The sequence below is a fragment of the Glycine max genome, chromosome 2 (genome assembly GCF_000004515.6).
Source record: "Glycine max cultivar Williams 82 chromosome 2, Glycine_max_v4.0, whole genome shotgun sequence".
NCBI classification, from domain to species: domain Eukaryota; kingdom Viridiplantae; phylum Streptophyta; class Magnoliopsida; order Fabales; family Fabaceae; genus Glycine; species Glycine max.
Window position 1 is genome coordinate 35304535 of NC_016089.4, and position 14915 is coordinate 35319449.

General features: G+C 34.3%; 1 protein-coding gene and 1 non-coding gene across 3 annotated transcripts; both read left to right on the forward strand.

Annotated features, from left to right (window-relative positions):
* Window positions 1-1599: 1599 nt before the first annotated feature.
* On the forward strand, window positions 1600-13521 carry LOC100791934 (calcium-transporting ATPase 4, plasma membrane-type). Of its 2 annotated transcripts, XM_014768223.3 has the most exons (8): window positions 1615-1724; window positions 1811-2012; window positions 4718-4772; window positions 4894-6833; window positions 6916-7074; window positions 11869-12040; window positions 12132-12430; window positions 13013-13521. In XM_014768223.3, exons 2-8 carry the CDS (start codon window positions 1836-1838, stop codon window positions 13316-13318), a joined length of 3108 nt encoding a protein of 1035 aa, XP_014623709.1. In that variant the 5' UTR covers window positions 1615-1724; window positions 1811-1835; the 3' UTR covers window positions 13319-13521. The 2 variants fall into 2 exon arrangements, with proteins under 2 accessions (XP_003519080.1, XP_014623709.1); XM_003519032.5 differs by having other exon boundaries at window positions 1600-2012.
* Window positions 11522-11630, forward strand: MIR4395 (microRNA MIR4395). Its single transcript, NR_048730.1, has one exon. It is a non-coding gene; the product is annotated as a microRNA MIR4395 (primary transcript).
* Window positions 13522-14915: the final 1394 nt, after the last annotated feature.

The following is a 14915-nucleotide window of genomic DNA, read 5'->3' on the forward strand; positions in this document are numbered from 1 at the left end:
ATCTTAGTATATTGTTTAGATTTTTAAAGAATATTTGTAAATTAGGGATTTGTTTATTCTTTTAAAGATTATAATATTAGGTCTATAAATAGATGTTCATGAGATGAGAAAAATTATCCAACCTGGATAGGTGGTCACCACCCTATGTGAGAGAGGATGAGAGTCATGTGAATGAAGGTTTATAAGTTTATCGAGAACACTTGTTATGTGATTGTGGATGTAGAAATGAAGACCCAAACCATTTTAAACAAAGTTGTAGATGTAAACATGAGGTGTCAAATCATGCTAAATAAAGTTGTGATCTTTTTTATTTTCTTGATGGTGTTGCCTTTCTTCATTGTTGTGCTTAATTAAGATGTGTGCATTTCCCCCAATCAGTGGTATCAAAGATGATTGATCTTGTGGCTTAGTGACCAAATAAAATAAGAGTATTGAAGCTTGAAAAAGCTAATGAAGGATCTGGGTGGATCCTTGTGTCGAAAGTCATCTTGGTGACATGAAAGTTAAGCAACATTTTTCAATGATGGTAGCTAACAATGATGCAAATCGAGACCATCCAATACTTACAAAGAGCATACTGAAAAAACACATTAAACTTTGGGTAGAGCATAAAACGAAAGATGAAATAAAAAAAATTTAATTAAGGGAGAGATTGTTAGAAAATAATTGAAATTTGTAATTTTAAATCTATGAGATATTGTTTAGATTTTTAAAGATATTATTTGTAAATTAAGAATTTATTTTCTCTTTTAAATTCTTATTTTAAACTTAACTTTAAAATATTTTTTAAATGAAAAAACTAGGTCAAGCAAAGTCAATGCCAAAGATAAATACAATTGCAGACGTGGATCCCACATCTATGTGATTATGAGAACTCAACTTTTCCGTTATAATTTAATAGTGGAGGTTACTCCTTATCTGTTTTAACTAAAAATAAAAAGAAAAAAAATTAGAATTAAAAAAATCAATAAAGGATAAAATAGTTTAATGAAATATGTATATCAAATTGAGATATTTTTTTATTATTAATATAAATTATTAGGAGAAGTAATAAAAATTTAAAAACTATAAAAATAAAACAATCTAATAGAATATATACACTAAATGATAATATTTCTTTTACCATAGGTAAAATTGTAAACTTGATCCCCTAATTTATCTTCAGTTTTGGATTTGGTTCCCAAGTAATTTAATTCACGAATTAGTTTCTCCTATTTTATAAAATCGTATCGTGCAACGTTGATCCCCAGACCACAGTTAGGCGTTGACCGTGACTAAGTAATGTTGATTGTCACGTGTCACATTTTATTGGATGATGACTGTCATATATCATGTTTTGATTAATGAAAACAACAATGCATTTCAAGATGACACGTGACATTCATCATCCATCTAATAATAACAATATAACACGTGATAATCAATGTTACTTGCTAATGGTCAACGTTCAATTTTAATTTGATGGACCAATATTATAAAATTTTATAAAATAAGAGAATTCAATTCGTGAATTAAATCATTGAGGAATCAAATCCAAAATAAAAAATAATCTAGAGACCAAAAATATAACTGTGCCTTTATCACAAGTATAGATAGACTTTTTATATTCAATGCTCAATCCAACAATAGTGTACGCCACTCCTGTCCGCACAATCTCGTCGTTTCATTTCCTTTACGCACCGTGGCTGGCTCCACCACTGCCAGTGACCATTACTACTCGTTTGGTACAATAAAATATTCCAATCCTAATCGCATATAAAATATATTCTTAAAGCGAGCGATGGTTGGTTACCAATGAATGCAATTGCAGAGTGATTTATTCGGAGAACAGCGATATGGTGAGTTTTCTGAACCCGGAGGAGTTCGAACTGAGTGACAAGGATCGTTCCATCGAAGCGTTGGAGAAATGGAGATCCGCAGCGTGGTTGGTCAAGAACCCTAGAAGGCGCTTCCGCTGGGCCGCGGATCTCGTCAAGCGCAAACACGCCGAAGATAAACGCCGCAAAATTCAGGTTCCGTTTCTTTCTCTCTTTCTCGTTTGTTTTGAAAAAGAAAAAACAAAAATTGAAAGGTTCATAGGAAAAGTAAGGTACTGAAAAATTACTGTTAAATCGTAATACATCGCAGTAGATACTCGAAAAGAAGAAAATAAAGTTAAATCGATTTTGTTGAAAACGAAACGAAACAGATCGAAATCGAACGCTCCTAGATGAGAGTCAAAAGTTTTTAGTGTTAGTTGAATAGTCACTGGAAAATTTCTCTCGGAGCCTGGTGGAATTTACAGTAATGCCCAAAGATTAAAAGCAGCGTTGCAGCTTAATTTGTTGCTACCACTGCGATTTCGATTTAAAGCCTTGATTTGATCTCAATATCTATGTTTTCAATTGTAATCGTTAGGTTTCGTTGACGATTTTTTGATATGGTAGAAAGTTAAACGGCTATTGTAGCTACAATTACAATGTGGTTGCCGAAAGTAAAAAAATCTTTGACGTTACAACGATAATTGCGTATCCTGACCTCTTTTCAAACTTTGATTTTACTTGAGAATATATGGCTTCTTAATATATATATAATGTAGAAAAAAGAAAAATGATGTCTGATTGAATCTATTATAATCATTTTTCTTAGTTATATAATGTTGTTTTGATTTAAATTCTGATATGGTTTCACCTAATTGGATCTTAATTCATTTGGATAGAGTTGATTTTTTTTTCCTTTTAGATTTTTTAATTTGTTTGTTTAATTTATAAGTTCTTTAAAATATGAAGTTTATTTAATGTTATTTGCTCGTATTTTTTTTAAAGATTTTTTTAATTCAAATACAAATGTGATTTTTTAAATAATTTATCAAACTTCACCGAAAGCAAATTCATCCAAATGCAACAAAAGCCCTAATATTAAATATAAATTTGTACTGGTTATCCATTTTAGAATATATATTCAAATGGAAAATAATTTAAGTTTAATTTTAAATATGATAAAAAAGTCTTAAAATTACTGTATTTAATATGAAAAATTATGTAAAATATTGTTTAATAAAAATGAAATATTTTCTTTTAATTTTAAGTGAATTAAATTAAAAAAATTAATGATAGTTAGTTATTTTTTATTTTTTAAGGGGATTATTCGTAATTTTAAAAATATATATTCAATGCACTGTTGCATCCTTCAAGTAGAGATGGAGATAATAGCATCTCACTATATTCGTGAAGTATATTTATATAATGATAATATAATAAATAGGTCGTGTTTGTGTTGTCAATTTCCGCGAGTATAAATATATAATGATTACTCTTGAGAAGTGCAGGGTTTCTATAAATTTATGAATTTTCTTACAAAATGTTATAAAGCTATAATGAAAGTCACAAAACTTACGAATATAAAAGCCACAAAGTCAATGGGAAAAAGATGCGAACTTTAGCAAATGTTTCTTTTTATTTGGAAATTACCAAAGTGGAGTCGAAATAAAAAGTATTTCCTCTTATCTTAACTATATAAAAAATGTTATTCTAACTTTGTTAGCTATTTAACCAAATTTAATTTTATTAATTTTAATTAAAAAGTAATTTCTTTAAATTTATTCTTTATTGGAGTATAAGAATAAAAAATAGTCATTAAAATTAATATATCAATTAAATGAAAGAGTATTTTAAAGATAATAATATTAAATAGGATAAGTTAATTATTTTTTTTTTTTATATTTAAGATCAAGAAAACTTAATTTTTTTTGTTATATTTAAAAACCAAATGAGCAAGCGTCAATGAGACGAGTAAATTACCGGAGGGGAGTATGAGGCTTAATGATTGTCCAAATCTCTATGTGGTTCATACATTTTTAAATTTTTTTTTTCAAAAATATGTTTTACGAGTTAATTTAAAATTAATGGTTCAAATAAGAATTAAACATAAAACTTTTACATTATTAATAACGTTATAATTAATTGAGCTAATAAATATAAAATAATTAATGTGACTATATATAACACTAAAATTTCTAATGTATATTTAATGCGCATATAAATTTATATAATAAATTTTGTGACAATTAATTTTGATATAATAATTAATAATGTTTATATAGATGAATTTTTATGAAATCTATCATTTTTATTTAAAATTTTTATATGTAAAAAAATTTATTATTAGATCAAAATTAATTGTAATAAGATCAAAAAATATATTAATAGATTTATGTTAATAAATCTATGATTTTTATTTATAATTTATATATGTAAAAAAATTAATTATTAGATCAAAATTAATTATTACAAAATTTATTATTTAAATTTATATGCACATTAAATATACATTAAAAATTTTAAGATTACATATAATGATATTAATTATTTTATAATATAACTGATTTATTAATTCCGTTGGTTAGAACGTGTGTTAATGAGGTGAAAGTTACAATTTCAATCATTCGCCATTAATTATAAATTAATTTGTAAAACATAGTTTTGAATTTTTTTAAAGAAAAAATTATATAAACCACTTACGAATCCGTAAGCCTCATCCGATACGAGGCTTATAGATTATCCAATCCGTAAATCTGAATATGGGTATTGGTTTTTAAATACACTAGAATATTTATAGTATTTTTTTATGCAGAGAATATTTATACTCTGTTCCTATTTATTTATAAGATGAAAGTTTAAAATTATGCTTGTTAATTTGTTATTTAGTTTGACAATATTATGTTTATTTACTCCATCAGAGCACGATTCGGACCGTTTTTAATGTTAAATGGGTAGAAGGCCAATTTATCAGCGGTAAGGTTCTCCAATTTTTATAATTAAAATTAAAATTCATATGATATTATGATTGCTTTAGAACTAATCACTTTTCTTAATGTGTGGTCTTTCTCTTGGTTCATGTGGTTTTCTACTGCAGCTCTTCCTCAAGCTGAATACAAGGTGTCAGAAAAGACGAGAGAAGCTGGTTTTGGTATTGAACCAGATGATATTGCATCAGTTGTTCGAGGCCATGATTACACGAACTATAAAAAAATTGGTCAAGTTGAAGGGATTATAGAGAAACTCCGTGCCTCAGTCGATGACGGTGTTGGTCAAGCCAGTATAGATACCAGGCAAGAGATTTATGGAGTCAACCGTTATACTGAGAAACCTTCTAAAAGCTTCCTCATGTTTGTTTGGGAAGCACTGCATGACTTAACACTAATCATTCTCATGGTTTGTGCTATAGTTTCTATAGCTATAGGGCTTCCCACTGAAGGGTGGCCAAAAGGTGTTTATGATGGTCTGGGAATCATACTTAGTATATTCTTGGTGGTCATTGTTACTGCTATCAGTGACTACCAGCAATCCCTGCAGTTCAGGGATTTGGACAAAGAAAAGAAAAAGATCTTTGTTCAGGTCACGAGGGACAGAAAAAGACAGAAGATCTCAATTTATGATTTGGTTGTGGGAGATATTGTTCATTTGTCAACTGGTGATCAAGTTCCAGCTGATGGAATTTATATATCAGGATACTCTTTGATAATTGATGAGTCAAGTTTGACAGGTGAGAGCGAACCAGTAAATATAGATGGAAAAAAACCTTTTCTTCTTTCAGGAACCAAAGTGCAAGATGGTCAGGGGAAGATGATAGTTACAACTGTTGGCATGAGGACTGAATGGGGAAAGTTGATGGAAACTCTAAGTGAGGGAGGAGAGGATGAGACTCCACTGCAGGTGAAATTGAATGGAGTTGCTACAGTTATTGGTAAAATTGGTTTGACTTTTTCTGTGCTGACATTTGTGGTGTTGACAATAAGGTTTGTTGTTGAAAAAGCAGTTCGTGGTGAGTTTGCTAGTTGGTCTTCAAATGATGCATTGAAGCTGCTGGACTACTTTGCTATTGCGGTAACCATAATAGTTGTTGCAATTCCTGAAGGACTGCCATTAGCTGTGACACTCAGTCTTGCTTTTGCGATGAAAAAGTTAATGAAGGATAAAGCACTAGTGAGACATCTTTCTGCCTGTGAGACTATGGGTTCAGCGACCTGCATCTGCACAGATAAAACAGGAACATTGACCACTAACCATATGGTGGTTAATAAAATTTGGATATGTGGAAAGAGCAATGAGATTAAAGGTAATGAGAGTGTTGACAAACTAAAGACAGAGATATCTGAAGAAGTTTTAAGCATCCTTTTGCGGTCTATATTTCAAAATACTTCTTCCGAAGTTGTTAAGGACAAAGATGGAAAAATGACAATATTGGGAACACCAACAGAATCAGCATTGTTAGAATTTGGTTTGCTTTCAGGTGGTGATTTTGAAGCACAGCGTGGAACATATAAGATACTTAAGGTTGAGCCTTTCAATTCAGTGCGGAAGAAGATGTCTGTGCTAGTCGGTCTTCCTGATGGAAGTGTCCAAGCTTTCTGCAAAGGTGCATCAGAAATAGTATTAAAATTGTGTAACAAAGTTATTGATCCAAATGGAACAGCTGTTGATCTTTCTGATGAGGAGGCAAAGAAAGTCTCTGATATTATAAATGGATTTGCCTCTGAAGCTTTGAGAACTCTTTGTTTAGCTGTCAAAGATGTAAATGAAACCCAAGGAGAAGCCAGTATCCCTGAAGATAGCTATTCTCTGATAGCCATTGTGGGAATCAAGGATCCTGTGCGCCCTGGGGTTAGGGAAGCTGTTAAAACTTGTTTAGCTGCTGGAATAACTGTCCGCATGGTAACCGGTGATAACATAAATACAGCTAAGGCTATAGCTAGAGAATGTGGCATTCTTACAGAGGATGGTGTGGCCATCGAAGGACCCCAGTTTCAGGACTTGTCTATAGAGCAAATGAAGAGTATTATACCAAGAATTCAGGTTGTGATATCATTGTAAGTACTGTGATTTTCAATAGTCATTCACGATGCCTGTCTTTCTTATGTGCTTAACATGGTTTCAGGTTATGGCGCGATCCTTACCTCTTGACAAGCATACCTTGGTAACCCATTTGAGGAAGATGTTTGGTGAGGTTGTAGCTGTTACTGGTGATGGAACCAATGATGCTCCTGCACTGCATGAGTCAGACATTGGGCTTGCTATGGGCATATCTGGAACTGAGGTTTGTGCCCATGATTTGTTTACTATGGTGTGTCTGATGGTATTAAGTGTAGCAGTTCTTTGTACTGTTTTTGCTTTGTTGCTTGGCATCTTGTTTTTTCGATAAATTGAGAGAGAGAGAGAGAGAAATTGAAAACTGATATTATTGATCTCAAAACTTAATTTGCGTTAGTTACAACTGAGATATTTAAAGACCTCTGAACCGAGAAACTAATAATAACTAACTCTAACTAATCCTAACTAACTTCTAACAAAATGTAACTACTTGATCTTAGTGAGGTGTCGTTAGTGAAAAACTAACAGCCCTTACAATATCTATACTGCTGAGTAATACTAGATGGGTGCTGTTAGCAAGAGCTAACAACCCTTACAATCATGAAACAAAACTGTTTTCACAGTTATGTATTTACATACTCCAATACCTCAGAAGAAACACTCTTCACATTGAGTTTGCCTCGAAGAGCTTCAAATCTTGATGCAAAGATAGGCTTAGTCAGAACATCAGTCCACTGATCCAAAGCTGGAACATGAACAATAGAAAGTTGCTTGGCCAAAATCTCCTTGACAAAAAACACATCAATTTCCATGTGTTTAGTTCTGCTATGGAAAACTGGATTATGAGCAATGGAGACAACACTTTGATTATCACAGAAGATAACAGGAGTGGTGAAAGAGACTTGTAACTCTGTCAGCAAAGTATGGATCTAGGTCAACTTAGTGGAAGTCTGAGCTATGCTGCCATATTCAGCTTCTGTACTGGACCTGACAGTAATTTTTTGTTTGCGAGACCACCAAGATATTAAATTAGGACCAAGAAAAATGGCAGTCCCTGAGGTTGAGTGCCTATCATCCACATCAGACGTCCAGTCAGCATCACAAAATGCTCTAATAATCAAGGGCTTTGAAATAGAAGTGGGTTGAAGAAGTAGACCATGAGATAAGGTGCCTTTGAGGTATCTTAAGATTCTTTTTACCACTGTCCAGTGAGAATCCAAAGAGACAACCATAAATTGACAAACTTTGTTAACAGCAAAATTGATTTTAGGTCTAGTGAAGGTAGCATATTGTAATGCACCAACCACAGATCTGTATAGATTAGGATCATGAAAAGCATCAACACCATGTCTAGACAGCTTGCAGTCGGAGACCATTGGAGAGGAAATGGAGTGAGCCTCAGCCATGTTAGTCTTATGGAGTACATCTCGAATGTATTTACTCTGAGTCATCAAGATAGAATTGTTGGACAAATACTTGATTTCTAGGTCCAAGAAATAGTCTAAATGACCAAGCTGCTTAAGGGAAAAAGCAGTATTAAGTCTGTCTGTAAGCTGCTGAATCAGAGAGGTTGAGCTGCCTGTCAAAGTTATATCATCCACATAGACCAACGGATAAATAGTATGCATTTGTTGCCGGTAGATAAACAAGGATGAACCACTTTTGCTTCCAATAAAACCAAATTGTAGTAGAGTAGACTTAAGTCTGTCAACCCACTGCCTGGGAGCCTGTTTTAAACCATAGATAGCTTTATTGAGTTTGTAGACCAATGACTTGTTTGTAACTTCAAAGCCAGGAAGTTGTTTCATAAAAAAAATTTCTTCAAGAGTCCCATTTAAAAAAGCATTATTCACATCAAGTTGAAACAATTTCCACCCATAGGACAGAGCAAGAGTAAGAATAATTCGAATGGTGACAAACATAATTATGGGAGAAAATGTTTCATGAAAATCAAAGCCATGAACTTTATGGAACCCCTTGGCTACCAATCTTGCTTTGAATCTGTTAATAGAACCATCAACATTTTCCTTTACCCTGCACACCCATTTACAGCCACTGGCCTGCCTATTAGGAGGTAATGGTGCTAAGGCCCAAGTATTATTCTTCATCAAGGCATCATACTCTTGTTGCATAGTAGAGAGCCAATCATGATTTGCTAGAGCTTGTTTCACAGTCTTAGGCTTAGAGTGAGTGAGAAATAGTGAAGGGTGGAGTCTAGGATTGTGAATACCAGATTTAGACCTTGTTTGCATGGGGTGAGTGTTAATTGGGAGAGAGGTGGGTGCAGTAACAATCTTTGAAGTAGATGTAGGTAGTCGACTCAGAATTTTGAGGTACAACAAAAATGGATGTAGAAGAAGTATATGGTGGAGGTACAAACACAATGGTGATGGGAGAATGAGTGGGCAAAGGTGAAAACCTAGGAGGAATAAGTGGAACAAAACCTGAATTAGTAGGTGATGTTTGAGTTATCTGGGGAATAGTTGCAACACAAGGTGGAGAGATGTTAGGACTGAGACTAAAGTATGAATCTAGACTTTTTGTGGAACTAGAGGAAGAGGGGAAAAGTTCAGAGTAAGGAAACCTTAACTCATTAAATAGAACATCCTTAGATATGTAAACTCTTCCAGAAGATGACAAGCACTTGTATCCTTTGTGAGAAGAAGAGTAACCCTGAAACAAGCACTCTTGAGACCTAAAATTGAGCTTGTGTGTATGATATGGTCTTAGCAAAGGAAAACAGGCACACCCAAAGGTTTCAAGAAAGTGATAAATTAGTCTATGAGAGATACCAAAGGAAGCTAGGAGATTAGAGAAAGGTCTGTATTCACTTCTCCAGTCTGACTGAATACTCTTGATCTTAGTATTAAGCTGTAACTCAACCATGGACTTGAAATTCTGGAAAACAGAGATGGTTTTAGCCTTGGAATTTATAAGAAAAATCCATGTGTACTTAGAGAAAGCATCAATGAAGAAAACATAATATGTATAACCAGCATATGAGGGAACATGTGAAGGTCCCCACAAGTCAGTGAAAATAAGTTCTAAAGGTGAATACACAGAAGTAGAATTGTGAGAAGGTAATCCATGAGCTTTACCCATACAATAAGAGGAACAAAATTCTATGAAGCTTTTATTCAAATGGGAAATGTTACAATGATTAAGAACAATTTTCATAACATGATCATTTGGATGCCCTAACCTAGCATGCTGAGATTAGCAATATTGGAAGAAGAAACAACAGATTTCGAGCCTATGTTAGAGCTATTATTGACATTAGCAATTGAACAAGGGAGGTCTACATTTGTAACAGGGACAGAAGTAGACATCAACAGGGAAGGATTGCCTTGAAGTTGGAGATTGTGAAATGAATAAAGGCCATCAACACTCACAACTCCTTGAAGGAAGACCTTATGTGTCTCCTGAGATTTGACAAGACAGATATGAGGATGAAATTTAAAAAACAGAGTTATCTTTGGCAAACTAACTCACACTTAACAAATTTTTCAAAATAGAAGGAACATGTAACAATTTGTGAAGTTTAAAAGGTTATACCGGTGTCATTAGGAGAAATAAAGGTTTAGGAATCCGTTTTAGAGATACCTAGTGAGGTGTTGTTAGTGAAAAACTAACAGTCCTTACAATATCTATACTGTTGACTAATACTAGATGGGTGCTGTTAGCAAGAGCTAACATCCCTTACAATCATGAAACAAAACTGTTTTCACAGTTATGTATTTACATACTCCAATATTGTTTAAGACAAACTATTATCCTTTGTTCTAGTTACATTATATATTTCTTAATTGATGTTATACATTTTCCTTTTCCCTCTTGTCCCTACTTCACTTTCTGTTTAGAGTGGAGCCAGACTACATCCTTTGATAGATGAGACTGACTGTTAAACAAGCGATGAGGCTTTGGATAGGAGTATGGGCTTAAAGTAAGCTGCTGTCTAAGCCCAAAGTTTGGAAAGTTTATACTAGGAGAGGGAAAAAGGGGCAGAATGGGAATGATCATGTTTAGGCAGTTAGTGGGGTGTGCGTGTGACTCGTGTGAGAATTCAATTATATGGGGGAAAGGAGAGAGAGAGTGAAGGGGGATCTTGGGTAATCATTTGTTTTGTCATTTTGGGCAGAGAATTCGGTTTTTTTCGTAAAAAGTAGTGCTCTGGTGTAAGGGAATACTCTATTCCCTGCAGTTTCTTTTCTTTAGCAAATAATACATCACACACCTTATCATTCATCCATCCTATTTCCCTAGTATATTCTCTGTACTGTTAATTGTGTCCTACCAAATTTTGTTCCGTTGCCGGGAAACGAACCCGGGTCTTCTGGGTGAAAGCCAGATATCCTAATAGCTGGACAACAACGGAAGACAAACTTAAGGACAAGTTTGCTGTTCAAGGGGGAGGTAGTGAGTGCTCTGGTGTAAGGGAATACTCTATTCCCTGCAGTTTCTTTTCTTTAGCAAATAATACATCACACACCTTATCATTCATCCATCCTATTTCCCTAGTATATTCTCTGTACTGTTAATTGTGTCCTACCAAATTTTGTTCCGTTGCCGGGAGACGAACCCGGGTCTTCTGGGTGAAAGCCAGATATCCTAATAGCTGGACAACAACGGAAGACAAACTTAAGGACAAGTTTGCTGTTCAAGGGAGAGGTAGTGATGAGGCTCTGGATAGGAGTATGGGCTTGAGTAAGCTGCTGCCTCAGTCCAAACTTTGGGCTTAGGCAGCAGCTTTCTCGGACCCATACTCCTATCCAGAACCTCATCAACAAGTCTGTTATTAATTCAGGAAGCAGTATAGAAAAAGAAAACTGCAGTTTTTCGAAATACTTGTCATAGTCGTAAACATTGATGCCTTTCCAGGACATAATTTCCTATTTTGTGTTGTGCCTTTTTTATTTTTGAAATCCTTGTCCTATTTGTTTCGATGTCTATTTTATATTATTACCTGGTTGATGTTATCACTAATATTATTTTTCCTTTTTTGAAATTATACCTTTTACAGGTTGCCAAAGAAAATGCTGATGTCATTATAATGGATGATAACTTCACTACTATTGTCAATGTGGCCAGGTGGGGACGGGCCATATACATAAACATTCAAAAATTTGTGCAGTTTCAGTTAACAGTCAATATTGTTGCTCTGATTATTAACTTTGTTTCTGCATGCATCACAGGTTTGTTGATTCATAAACATTTTGTTTCCACTGCAGTGTTGTCGAATCTGTTTCAATGAACAACCGATTTCATTTTCTTCCTTATTTTCAGGATCTGCTCCCCTCACAGCTGTTCAGTTGCTTTGGGTCAACCTGATTATGGACACTCTGGGTGCTTTGGCCTTGGCCACTGAACCTCCCAATGATGGACTTATGCTAAGACCCCCAGTTGGAAGGACAACAAATTTTATCACCAAACCCATGTGGAGGAATATTTTTGGTCAAAGTTTATATCAACTAATTGTCCTTGCGGTCCTCACTTTTGATGGGAAGAGGCTACTGAGAATTAATCGTCCAGATGCAACTATAGTGCTCAACACTTTGATATTCAACTCCTTTGTATTTTGCCAGGTAAAGTATCACATGGATCCTCACTAACACCGTGATGATTGTAATTGGCAAATAGATGGTTAGCCTTTTTAAAGAAACCACATGATGTTTTATTCCAAATAGTTGATAAAAATAGGAAGAAAAGTTGAACATGATTAAAAGATATAATAAAGCTTTAGAACAATGTGTCATAATAATCTTTATTTGTTATGGATTCTGTAATTTATACATATGATTGTTACTATTATACTTGACCTTTATGTGAAAATAAGATATGTGACAACGTGAATAACGGAAACTCCCTCTTTTTGGGTGTATTGATGATTTACTGAAAAGTTTTAGAATAAATAATACATGAACTGACATTGTCATTCAATCACAAACTTAATAGTCATACTAATGATGATTGTGACAGTGCATGCCTAATTGCCTATAAAACTCAGTTTTAACATGTTAATACCTTTGCTATTGCCTCTATGATTCCTCAATTTGGCCTTAAATACCATTGTAAACCATTCAAGATGATGTATAAAATGATCTAGTTCCATTGCATTGTGCTTATTTTGTTTGTTGTTTCCCCTTTGCCACTCTTTCTTTTGCTAGGTTTTCAATGAGATAAACAGCCGAGAAATCGAAAAGATAAACATATTCAAAGGCATGTTTGAGAGCTGGATATTTTTTACGGTGATCTTCTCCACAGTGGTGTTCCAAGTACTCATAGTTGAGTTCCTGGGAACATTTGCCAGTACAGTGCCTCTAAGCTGGCAATTCTGGGTGCTCAGTGTCGTAATCGGAGCATTTAGCATGCCTATATCTGCTATACTCAAGTGCATCCCAGTTGAAAGAGGAGATGCTACAACGCACCATGATGGTTACGAGGCGCTACCTTCTGGTCCCGAGCTGGCATAAAATACGGGAAGGAAAAACATAACTTTTCCCTTCTAAGATTTTCTTTAGTGCAAATGTGGCTGAAATTTTGGCCTCTGTGGCATACTACAAATCTTGTCTTTTGGCTTCGTTTTTAAGAAATTTTCTCACAAAAATGGAGGGAGGAACCGCCACTTGTTCAAATTATTTTCGGAAAATGAAAAAAGGTTTTGTTTTTTCTACAATACCTCTTCGTATCGTGGTGCTAATTTGCATCATCTCTTGCAAATGTTCAATTTTGTTTTCATCTTTCTCTCCTTGTCATCCATGTCAACTGGCACATCATTAATAATTTGGGTTAGATCAATTTTATTTTTTTAATGGAGGAACAAAAATAAATAAATTGACACAATTATTATATTAACAAATTATAAAACTATATACTTTTGTTCTAATAAACAAATTAGAACATATATAATTTTCTTAAAAAAATGAGGACCCCTTCCTCTATCCCACACATTAACAGATATAATTTTGCTGAGTATTACGTATTTCATGAATGCTTGATATGATAATTCATTTTCATTTATGATAGAAATAATGTCTTAGACCTGGCTCTATGATCTTGTTTAACCTGAATTTAGTTTTAAAAAAAACATTAGGCCCTCTCAAATATTTATTATTCATTTATTTATAATTTTACTTCATTTGATTTAAGATTGAGAGGAGATAAGAGGGAAAATGAGGGGACTAAAATTCCTCCCCATTTTTCCGTCCAAATATTGGAATATTTGAAAGGATGGGTCTATTTTTTTCTTTCCAAATATTGGAATATGTGAAAGGATGGGAAAGTGAGGTTAATAAAACCTTTAGTCCCTAAGCCTTAATTAAGGGCTACTATTTTGGTACACTAACACAAGTCACATGCTTTAGGAATGAATTTCAAATGCCATTAGTAGTTTTTAAATGTTTTTCTTCCTTAACCCATGAGGCGCCTTTTAAGCACAAAATCATTAAGGCTTATATGAAAGACAAGGCAAAAATGGACCTTGGATTTGGTAACTTGTAAGCCTAATAATGTAGCAAGCTTGAGATAAAAACAAGATATAATATAAATCTTAGGATTGTTCTGGTTACGATGGAGGTGAGTGGCTATAGTAGCCATGCTGCTAGGGTTTTGGAAGAGGTTTAGAGGGAGGTTGAGTCTTTGGATCCTCAGCCATGACAAAGCTGGGTGGTTTCGAGATCCAGTCAGCGTGAATTGAGGAGATTTGCTAGTGTTCCAACTACTCCGAGGGTTGTGGATCATTTTGATGAAGTAGTGACCTGACGTGTGTGGTCGATGGTGAGTGCTTGGGGTTTGGAGGCTAAGGGGGCAGATGAGAAGTGGATTAGGAGGATCCAGGAGCAGGAAGCCAGAGAGCGCGAGGCAATGGTTTCTAGGGTGAGGCCAATGGTTCCCCATGAAGGTCCTCTCACTGAACGTGAGGAGGATAGGGGACTAGGCTAAGCATTCTAGGTTGTGGTCCCTTATTAGAGAGGAAGGGACAATTATGTGCTTCTTCCATGAGACTAAGTGTTTAGTGCTTTCTAATGGTGTGCTAAGGAGTTTGTGGGGTGGTACAAATTTTGATTGAAT

Excerpts from the sequence above, each read along its gene's own strand:
- LOC100791934 (XM_003519032.5), top strand. The coding sequence starts at position 1,836 with ATGGTGAGTTTTCTGAACCCGGAGGAGTTCGAACTGAGTGACAAGGAT. Across the intron at positions 6,834-6,915 it reads GTATTATACCAAGAATTCAG|GTTATGGCGCGATCCTTACC; the intron begins GTTGTGATATCA and ends ACATGGTTTCAG. Across the intron at positions 7,075-11,868 it reads TGGGCATATCTGGAACTGAG|GTTGCCAAAGAAAATGCTGA; the intron begins GTTTGTGCCCAT and ends TACCTTTTACAG.